Here is an 11073-nt window from a genome sequence, read left to right on the forward strand (position 1 = left end):
TGCAGTCCAGGGAGCTCAATGAACGTCTTTATTCAGTAAAGCTGCTCTCTGGTAATGAAGTCTATCCTAAATCTTTCTTAAAAGCTGATTTAGTGGTAAGATATACAGTATACGTCAGAGCAAAGGAACAGAAGATAGTGCTGCCAAACTGGTGCAATGAAATGTAATGAAATAATTATAATTTATTCATTGCAATTATTTGGATGTTACATTAATTTTACATATTGTAGACAACTGACAAATTACAGCAGACAAATGAAAGCCGTGAGTTCCATAAATAATAGACTCATACAATAACTTAATGTAATCTTAATAACAGCAATCTGGAATAAATTTGTCATTTGATGCCAACATGAACACCATGATGATCTGTATTTCTTTGTATTTTTTTTCACAGATGAAGTGCTAGGATTGGTTTTAGTGTGATCTTTGTGAAATCTTTTTATATCCATTTCTTCCCCTCCACCATTATAGTTCCTGTCTATCCTGACTGTATGCAACTGCCTCTTTGTTTCCCAAACACAGCCGCACAAGCACACAAAAACGCAATTAAATCAGTCGGAAGGGTTCCAATCCTCAGCCCGCCGGGGTCCGTCCGAACTGTTCCTCTCTGCATTCTCTGACAGCCACAGAGTTTGGCTTACCCTGCATATACACGCACTACTCTAGGTCTATATGGCAGTTGAAGTCTCTTGGATTTGCATGTATGTCATTTCTTTGTTTTTCATATAAGGCTTGGTTTTACTTGCATAAGCGTATATTGTTTGTGATGATCTGCTGGTTAATGTTGCCGTGTGTGCTCTCCTTACTTCAACCCTACAGGCTCTAATAAGCCTTATTAGCTTGTGCTGAGGATGAGAACAACTTGTATGTGTGGTCATTATCCTGTCATCTATTAACCTTTTATTCCACATGGAATATTAATCTCAGAGCACGTGTGCGTGTGCGTGTGTGTGTGTCAGTTAGTCTGCTGGCAGCGATATTTCAAACACTGTTTGAGTCTCTGCTGAAAGGCGCTGGTTGTGATAGTGTACAGGATGGGGTTCAGGGCGCTGTTTATGGGAAGGATAAAAATCACCACCCACAGAATGAGGGTACCTGGAGGAGACAGAGAGAGAGAGAGAGAAAAGAAAGTGCAGATTAAACCGTATTGTCCAAGGGAAGAACTGCAAAGCCATTCTAGCTGATAAGTGTTCATGGGTGCTCATGGCGGTTGAATGTCTAATTGTCACCCAGGGCTTTGGCTCCTCAGCCATCTACTAATCAAAATGCGCCTCTCGGCTCAGACCAACTACTTGCATAACTCACATGTTTCGTAAATGGCAATTGTCTACAGATTTTTACAAGAAGCAAAACAGTTATATCTGGATTCAGGCTTAAAATTCTAGGATAAAGGAAAACAATGAAATTGGCTCATTGGGTCTTGATAAAGTCAACTGTTTAACAATCAATACCCATTAATCAAACGTAATGTGGATATTAAGAGCTGTAACCCCCCTAGAAAAGATAGCATACTAGTTAAAAACAAAACATTTCAAATTGTGCAAATTTTATTGATTTAAAATAAATAAATAAATGTACCTAGGGGTACAACAGCTTGTCACTTAAAGGGACATCTTTGTGCCTTATATTCACCCCTAAAAATTCAGTGTACCTACTCTAATATTCCATATTAATGTTTCATATTTAATTTTTGTGGATGTATATGTGTTTAGATGTCAGTCCATGTGATGCAATTGATTTTTATTTATAGTAATTGGGTAAATGTGCTTGTGCAATGTGTTGAGGTTCACAAAGCAAAAAAATAAAATCAATATTTAGTGGAGAGGCCAGATCAGAGAATGTAAAGCTCTATAAAAAAAATCCTTCTTTATCCATCAAACATCCACAAGAGAAAACCAGGGGAATTGCAGTTTTATTAACTGGAAAGCAGGCTAGGCTTTGCAGTACACAGGTCTCATTTCACCATGGTATAATATTAATGAGCTGCCTCATTCATATCATTAGCTAATGAGCAGCCAAACTGCGGTCACGGCAATTATGAGTTAAGTGACACACTGATAAATAATATCCTGTCGCCGTGTTCTTTCACACATATTAGCTTCTGCTTGTAATATGTGATCACACGTGTTTGCTTACCAGCGATATGTACTCTTAGTAGTGATAGTATCTTCAAGAGGAAGATGGGGATCCAGCACATGGCATCAGTGAACACAATGAAGAAAAACCGCTTTGCGATAGTGACTTCTCGATCAAATACTGTTTGACGCGCTGTCTTCGCTGTCTTCTGGACAGAGTAAAACATACTGGAGTAGGAGAATACAATCACCACGAAAGCCAGCAGATTCAGACCTGACAGAGAAACACACACATAAATCTTTAGTAACATCAAGTTAAGTGTTGAACCAAATAAGCTATCACCAATTTAGTATTTTTTACATTAGCCACATATTTTTTTTTCTTTTGTCTTTGGGCTAGTTCATGACAGTCTTTTTGTCTTGATTTCCAGTTTAAAAAAAGAAGATAGACTTGTGTTTTATTAGGTGTTTAGACACATTTTGAATTAAGTTTTCTTACTCCATTTAAAAATAAATAAACGACGATGGGGAAATTAAAAATACTTAGGCTAATTCAACTTAATTTATGTATTCTCTAAAGACAAATCCTAATATTTTATACAGTTTTTCCAAAGAGATTTATCATGTCTTAAGGATGTTTAGATATTGTTGGAAAACTAGAAAAATAGTGATTGTAGACCTTTTTTTTAGTTCCGTTTTTTAGTGAAGTTGCTACCAGGGAGGATCTTTTTCTGAGTTTACTTTATTAAAAAAGAGCATGGTTGAAAAAAGAGCATGGTTGAATCTCTGGGGAAATGCAGTAAAATTATTAGATAACTGGAAAAGCCCAATTCAAAGCTGAGTCACCTCCAGAGAATGACAGAAATACACACACTGGCTTATCCAGGTCTCAAACATACACCGTACAAAATGTACACAATTCGATGCCATCTGCCCTCACCGAGAAAAATAGCTGTAGAATAGCATCTGGCACCAGGTTTCTCTGTCTGGTCTGAGTGAAGAGGGAAGCATACTCCGTTCCGCCCATAAAAATTCCCAAATGTCTGTTTATCCCAGAAGGGAATAACGGCAATGATAAATCCTAGCAACCAGATGAAGGTCAGTGAGCACAGGGTCTGTTTTCGTCCAGCACGGTAATGCTGGAATGGGAAGACGATGCACAGGTACTTCTCTAGTGTCATGTAGGTCAACATCATGACGGATACCTCTGTGGACAACATGGCCAGAGAGCCGATCAACTGGCAAGACAGACTCTCCATCCATATCTGAGCATGACGGTTGTACTCGCCGCAATACTTGATGTCAAAGGCACCGATGAAAAGCAGATACACACCCATGAGACAGTCGGCACCTATTAGAGATAAACAAATACATCTTAATATATGATTTAACACCTGTTCATCAATCTATATATCAATTCCCATCCATTCATCCTCTATCCATTAGCCCATCTGCCATACAATCTTGTCTAACCACCTATCCATTAACCTGTCCATGCATACATTTGTAGGGCCCTATGAAAACTAGGAAAACGCGGACTGAATCATGGAATCCTGTCATAAAATTAGAATTTACTGTATAAGGCATAATCTACCAAATTTTGAATGAATAAATCAAAAGTCAGTACACTTAAATTAAAACGCGATATGGACTAGTTTCTGTGAATATTAAGCCGCAAGAGTCACTTCATGAGAATTTTACAGTTTCTTCTGAGAAAAACTATCATCATATCATATACTAACAGAAACGTAAAGTTCCTCATGGCAATCCGTCAAAAAAAAAAAAACACATGTTTCGTAAATGGCAATTGTCTACAGATTTTTACAAGAAGCAAAACAGTTATATCTGGATTCAGGCTTAAAATTCTAGGATAAAGGAAAACAATGAAATTGGCTCATTGGGTCTTGATAAAGTCAACTGTTTAACAATCAATACCCATTCATCAAACGTAATGTGGATATTAAGAGCTGTAACCCCCCTAGAAAAGATAGCATACTAGTTAAAAACAAAACATTTCAAATTGTGCAAATTTTATTGATTTAAAATAAATAAATAAATGTACCTAGGGGTACAACAGCTTGTCACTTAAAGGGACATCTTTGTGCCTTATATTCACCCCTAAAAATTCAGTGTACCTACTCTAATATTCCATATTAATGTTTCATATTTAATTTTTGTGGATGTATATGTGTTTAGATGTCAGTCCATGTGATGCAATTGATTTTTATTTATAGTAATTGGGTAAATGTGCTTGTGCAATGTGTTGAGGTTCACAAAGCAAAAAAATAAAATCAATATTTAGTGGAGAGGCCAGATCAGAGAATGTAAAGCTCTATAAAAAAAATCCTTCTTTATCCATCAAACATCCACAAGAGAAAACCAGGGGAATTGCAGTTTTATTAACTGGAAAGCAGGCTAGGCTTTGCAGTACACAGGTCTCATTTCACCATGGTATAATATTAATGAGCTGCCTCATTCATATCATTAGCTAATGAGCAGCCAAACTGCGGTCACGGCAATTATGAGTTAAGTGACACACTGATAAATAATATCCTGTCGCCCGTGTTCTTTCACACATATTAGCTTCTGCTTGTAATATGTGATCACACGTGTTTGCTTACCAGCGATATGTACTCTTAGTAGTGATAGTATCTTCAAGAGGAAGATGGGGATCCAGCACATGGCATCAGTGAACACAATGAAGAAAAACCGCTTTGCGATAGTGACTTCTCGATCAAATACTGTTTGACGCGCTGTCTTCGCTGTCTTCTGGACAGAGTAAAACATACTGGAGTAGGAGAATACAATCACCACGAAAGCCAGCAGATTCAGACCTGACAGAGAAACACACACATAAATCTTTAGTAACATCAAGTTGTGTTGAACCAAATAAGCTATCACCAATTTAGTATTTTTTACATTAGCCACATTTTTTTTTTTCTTTTGTCTTTGGGCTAGTTCATGACAGTCTTTTTGTCTTGATTTCCAGTTTAAAAAAAGAAGATAGACTTGTGTTTTATTAGGTGTTTAGACACATTTTGAATTAAGTTTTCTTACTCCATTTAAAAATAAATAAACGACGATGGGGAAATTAAAAATACTTAGGCTAATTCAACTTAATTTATGTATTCTCTAAAGACAAATCCTAATATTTTATACAGTTTTTCCAAAGAGATTTATCATGTCTTAAGGATGTTTAGATATTGTTGGAAAACTAGAAAAATAGTGATTGTAGACCTTTTTTTTAGTTCCGTTTTTTAGTGAAGTTGCTACCAGGGAGGATCTTTTTCTGAGTTTACTTTATTAAAAAAGAGCATGGTTGAAAAAAGAGCATGGTTGAATCTCTGGGGAAATGCAGTAAAATTATTAGATAACTGGAAAAGCCCAATTCAAAGCTGAGTCACCTCCAGAGAATGACAGAAATACACACACTGGCTTATCCAGGTCTCAAACATACACCGTACAAAATGTACACAATTCGATGCCATCTGCCCTCACCGAGAAAAATAGCTGTAGAATAGCATCTGGCACCAGGTTTCTCTGTCTGGTCTGAGTGAAGAGGGAAGCATACTCCGTTCCGCCCATAAAAATTCCCAAATGTCTGTTTATCCCAGAAGGGAATAACGGCAATGATAAATCCTAGCAACCAGATGAAGGTCAGTGAGCACAGGGTCTGTTTTCGTCCAGCACGGTAATGCTGGAATGGGAAGACGATGCACAGGTACTTCTCTAGTGTCATGTAGGTCAACATCATGACGGATACCTCTGTGGACAACATGGCCAGAGAGCCGATCAACTGGCAAGACAGACTCTCCATCCATATCTGAGCATGACGGTTGTACTCGCCGCAATACTTGATGTCAAAGGCACCGATGAAAAGCAGATACACACCCATGAGACAGTCGGCACCTATTAGAGATAAACAAATACATCTTAATATATGATTTAACACCTGTTCATCAATCTATATATCAATTCCCATCCATTCATCCTCTATCCATTAGCCCATCTGCCATACAATCTTGTCTAACCACCTATCCATTAACCTGTCCATGCATACATTTGTAGGGCCCTATGAAAACTAGGAAAACGCGGACTGAATCACGGAATCCTGTCATAAAATTAGAATTTACTGTATAAGGCATAATCTACCAAATTTTGAATGAATAAATCAAAAGTCAGTACACTTAAATTAAAACGCGATATGGACTAGTTTCTGTGAATATTAAGCCGCAAGAGTCACTTCATGAGAATTTTACAGTTTCTTCTGAGAAAAACTATCATCATATCATATACTAACAGAAACGTAAAGTTCCTCATGGCAATCCGTCAAAAAAAAAAAAAAAGGTTTGGTTTAACTTGAAGAAACTGTGACAGAAATAGCCTACATTACTTAATGTAGTGATAGTACTACTACTACCAAAAATAAAACATTGTTTTTTAAGGAATAAACTTCATAAAATTTAATAATAAAATTAATTTTTTTTTAATTAAAATAACTAACACAGAATTTGGTAATTAATTAAATAATCTAACTGAATTTAAGAAAAAATAAAACTTATTTTGTAGGGCCCTAAAATAAAATTTTTGTTAAACTTTTAATAAATTGCTGTTAAATCGTGTAAGCTTCATGATTTTAATTAATTAGACATGTTTTTTTGATTAATAAAATGTAATGTAACCATTAAAACAGAGTCCAGAAAAATTTAAACAGAAATAAAAAATAGAATCCAGAAAAATAAAAACGGAAAAACAGAATTTTGAAAAAAATAAAACAGATTTCATAGGGCCCTACATTCAGCACATACATTTAGATGTTGTTATTGTTAACTAAAACAAAATAATTTTTTTTTTGATCATTTAAATAAAGCTGATATATTATAAAATATATATATAAAAAAAAATAATTACAAAAGCACATAAAAATCACTAAAATGTAAACTAAAATTGAAATGAAAAGTTAAATAAATTTACGCTAATTCAAAATATTACTAAATATTATAATAGTAAATAAATAATACTAAAATAATGTCGATCCATCTGTTTATTCATAATCAGTCAGTCAGTCATGTTCTATTTCTTTGTGTTATTTTACTTCTGGCGGTGTGTGCATGGTCAGGCCAGTTTGTGTCTCTCTTTTTTTTTTTTTGCAGTTCTCTCTATTTGTGTGTCCCAGAAACCTGCTGAGCAGTTGATTCAGCTAATAATTAACAAGCACCAAATCACCCACACACTTTCATTCACTGCACTGCCTCCAAATAATTTTCTTTCCCTCACAGATGTCTCTCCCCACTTCGGTTTTCATTCATCAAAATCAGAGCCTCCAAGGTGAGACGTTTCACACACTGTGAATGGGTTTTTGCAAGTAAGCAATGATACTGTGTTATTCTAGTCCTAGCTGAATGAGTAAGGCCTACAGAGACAGCTAAACCCTCCCCCTCCAACTTCCACCACCACTACTAAACATATTGTAGCCAGTGTCAGCCAGTGTGAAACTCCAGAGCTGGAGAGCCACATCGCAAACTCTTACCTCTCTCTGCATGTCTCTCATCTGAGGGGGCGGCAGGTTTTGATAATTTAACAGAGAGACGTGTCCTTTCAACTCTATGTGGGTTAAAAAACTGCACCTCTCCAGCCATCTGTTCATCTATCCATCTCTTTTCAGCCTGCCGTCTGCTATCTCTCTCCATCACTGAGACACAGATTAGTCCTCAGACTCTGATCCTCAGCTGAACAGCTCTAGATATCGCGAGCTGATCCGACCTTTTCTAATAACACTTTCCATTTCTGTTGTTGAATGAAAGTGTGTGTGTGTGTGTCCAGGTATGAGTCGTGTTGTTGCAGTGTGCGTCATGTGTCAGCGAGGTCGTACATAAGTCAGCAAGCTCTCTCTCTCTCTCTCTCTCTGTGTGTGTGTGTGTGTCTAAAGATACCAACTGTTGTAATTATTTATCTGCCCAGCGGGCGGGAAAGAGTGTGTGTTTTGATGTTTATTAAAAGCTTGTGATACTGCATAGATGTATAATTTAGTGAGTTTCAGAGCAATGTGTTGATGTGTATAATTAGCTGAGTGTGTATAATGGCACGTGTGTGTGTGTGTGTAAATGCTGCAATTAGAGGGAACTACGACCCTTTAAGCCTGTTTGTCTGACGCCGGTGAACTTCCAAAATTAGACCCTGCATTGACACGCTGCCATTTCAAAAAACAAACAAACGACTTTTTCATTACAAACTTTGATTCACTTTCCATAAGTAGATGATTATATATGTCAACACGAAATCAAATATGTACCTCTAATAGTAATACACATATCTGACCTGATTATTCATCAGTGTTATGCTAAAAACATATATATTCTATAAGATGTTTTTTTTTAAATCTTTTTTTAAAGAAATTAATTCTTTAGCCACTTTTGTTAACTTTTCTTCCCGACTATTTTTGTGAATATAATATTGAAACTGAACTCTCTTGTTGTGACTCTTAATTAGAAGAAAACCTTTCTATTCAATCAAAGAACTGTTGTGGGGAAAAAACAACTGTTATTATTATCATTATCATTATTTTTGTAACTGAAGGTTTTTCCTTCGAGCTATTGAGAGTATTTACTTTATTTCTGTTCGTCAGGCTTAATCCTGTCTCCTGCCCAAATTAATTAATTCATGTAATTCTGTTTTTTTTATTATTTTGTGGGCCGCCACCATTACACAGAAAGGATGCATTAAATTTATTAAGGGACAATAAAGACTTTTATATTGTTACAATTTTAATTTAAATAATGAGCTTTCTTTTGAGTTTTCTATTTATCAAAAAACTGTTTTCAACATTAATAAAATTATTTAATCATGTAAATAAATGTTTGTTTCTTAAACAGCAAATCAGTATATTAGAATTATTTCTGAAGCATCATTGACACTGAAGACTGGAGTAATGGCAGCTTTAGGTATAAATTAAATTAAAAAATATATAAATATACAAAACAGTTATTGAAATTGTAATGCTAAATAGACTGTGAATGCTGTTTTATTTTGACTTTAGGTGTAATAAGTATTGTGGAGGTGTAGAAATGTCACTCTTATCTGATGTAGTGAGACAACTACTTTGAGTTTGCAGGTTTTTGTCTCACTTTTTAATGCATGAAATGAATTTTGACTGATTGATCATTTGAGCTTCACTGGGGTTGAGTAGGAGCTGCATATTGGTTGCGTCACGCTCATGTTTGATGCATAATGGACTCACAGCAAAGGGATTTGATGGCCATTGTGTGATGTTGATTCTCAGAAGCAAAACAGGAACGCAGACAGATGACGAAGATGTTTCCGAAGCAAATGATGAAGGCGACGACCCAGACAAACACGCGCAGAATGATGTTTGCCAGCAGATTCTCGAAGGATGAGATTCCGTCTGTGTTTGGTTTGCAGCTCCGCACGTTGGGAGAATATCCACAGAATTCAAAACGCTTAAAATAACTGAAATGGTCCAATACATAAATGACAGAAAAAGAGAAAAAGCAAAGTTATTTTACACATAATTGCATACGTGTGGTTGAAAAATGGTTAATGGGATTTTTCACTAAAAAATGAAAATGCTCGTCATTTACTCATGTCTCATGTCTTTCCATACCTGTATGACTTCTGTGGAACCAGAAAGGTATCCTGACTACTCTTTTTTTTCAGCATAATAAGTTGACTGAGGACTGGGGTTGTGTCATGACAAACGTGTCATAAAAGTATGATAAAAAATAGTGAATGCAACTTCTAAAGTTTTGCAAAATGGAAATTTTAAATAGGACTCATTTGAAAATCATCCACTCATTGAGCTGTTAACCAGTGAACATTGAGACAATATTCAAAAAACAGATTAGTCTGATTCATAAACAACTGAACAAATATTTCTTTGGAAATACCCAATTTAAAAAAAAGACTACTTGTTTGTTAAACAGTGAACACTGATCTTTTGTTTGACTCTTTTTATGGCTGAAATTTCAGTGTTACACAAAGCTTTCATTTGGATTCAGAGAACTTGGAATATGAAGTCATATGAAAGTCATATGAAACCACTTTTATTATTATTCACTTTAAGTATATGGAAAATAATCATCATACACCTACAAATTCATTTTGTTTGTGTGTGCTCCAATAGATTAAATAAATCTGTTAAGATAAAATGAATCCGTTAAGAAAAAATATACCATGCTTGAACACGTTTAAATAAAAACCTTTACCTAATCCTTATACCTGAATGAACACTTTACCCTGCTGCACAATCAAACACTTCAGCCCAAGCAGAGTATCTGTTCCTCTGTCTGTTCTTAAAACACGTGTCACTACAACACACCCAAACAGTTCTGTTCACATTTACCCCTCATCAAACTCATCAACAGGTTTGTAAAATGCAGAGCTAACCTTCTGTTACTGTCACAGTCTGCTAGAGTGGGCCTGTCTCAGATCAAAAGTGAATTTCTAGTGCAGCTGATATCTGCAAAATAACAATCCCGAAAACCTCATCTCCACATCAAAGTGCAGACAGGTTCAGCGTGAGCTTCAGAGCTCTAAAGACTTCAGTGCAGCATCTCTCCTCGGCACACGGCGGCTCTTTTGTTCAGTGCTGGTGTGGAGGGGACTGATTCCTCATAAAGAAATGATGGCTTTCCATTTAAAAATCTCTCTGAGGGCCTACACTCTACTACTTTTTTATTTCATTTTCATTTCCCCAGAGGGGAACACATCTGTTCTGGAGATATTACATTTGATTGAAAGGGGTGATATGATGCTGCTAAAAAGAACATTATTTTGTGTATTTGGTGTAATGCAATGTGTTTATACGGTTTAAGGTTCAAAAAACACATTATTTTCCATATAATGTACATTATTGTTTCTCCTCTATGCCCCGCCTTTCTGAAACGTGTCGATTTTTACAAAGCTCATCCGTCTGAAAAAGCGAGGTGTGCTCTGATTGGCCAGATCTACAGTGTGTTGTGATTGGCCGAATACCTCA

At 35.9% G+C, this 11073-nt stretch overlaps 1 protein-coding gene across 1 annotated transcript in view; it reads right to left on the reverse strand.

The window, feature by feature from the left end:
• Positions 1 to 721: 721 nt before the first annotated feature.
• Positions 722 to 11073, reverse strand: part of LOC107746414 (relaxin receptor 2-like) — a 33644-nt gene continuing 23292 nt past the window's right edge. Inside the window, exons 10-15 of the mRNA XM_016560635.1 lie at positions 9316 to 9545; positions 5577 to 5987; positions 4700 to 4912; positions 3019 to 3429; positions 2140 to 2352; positions 722 to 1098 (exon numbers count right to left, since the gene is read on the reverse strand). Of these exons, the coding sequence (XP_016416121.1) occupies positions 959 to 1098; positions 2140 to 2352; positions 3019 to 3429; positions 4700 to 4912; positions 5577 to 5987; positions 9316 to 9545 (1618 nt within the window). The 3' untranslated portion in view covers positions 722 to 958. The remainder of the gene's footprint in view (positions 1099 to 2139; positions 2353 to 3018; positions 3430 to 4699; positions 4913 to 5576; positions 5988 to 9315; positions 9546 to 11073) is intronic.

The sequence above is a fragment of the Sinocyclocheilus rhinocerous genome, unplaced genomic scaffold (genome assembly GCF_001515625.1).
Source record: "Sinocyclocheilus rhinocerous isolate Xijiao unplaced genomic scaffold, SAMN03320098_v1.1 scaffold77, whole genome shotgun sequence".
In the NCBI taxonomy this organism is placed as follows: domain Eukaryota; kingdom Metazoa; phylum Chordata; class Actinopteri; order Cypriniformes; family Cyprinidae; genus Sinocyclocheilus; species Sinocyclocheilus rhinocerous.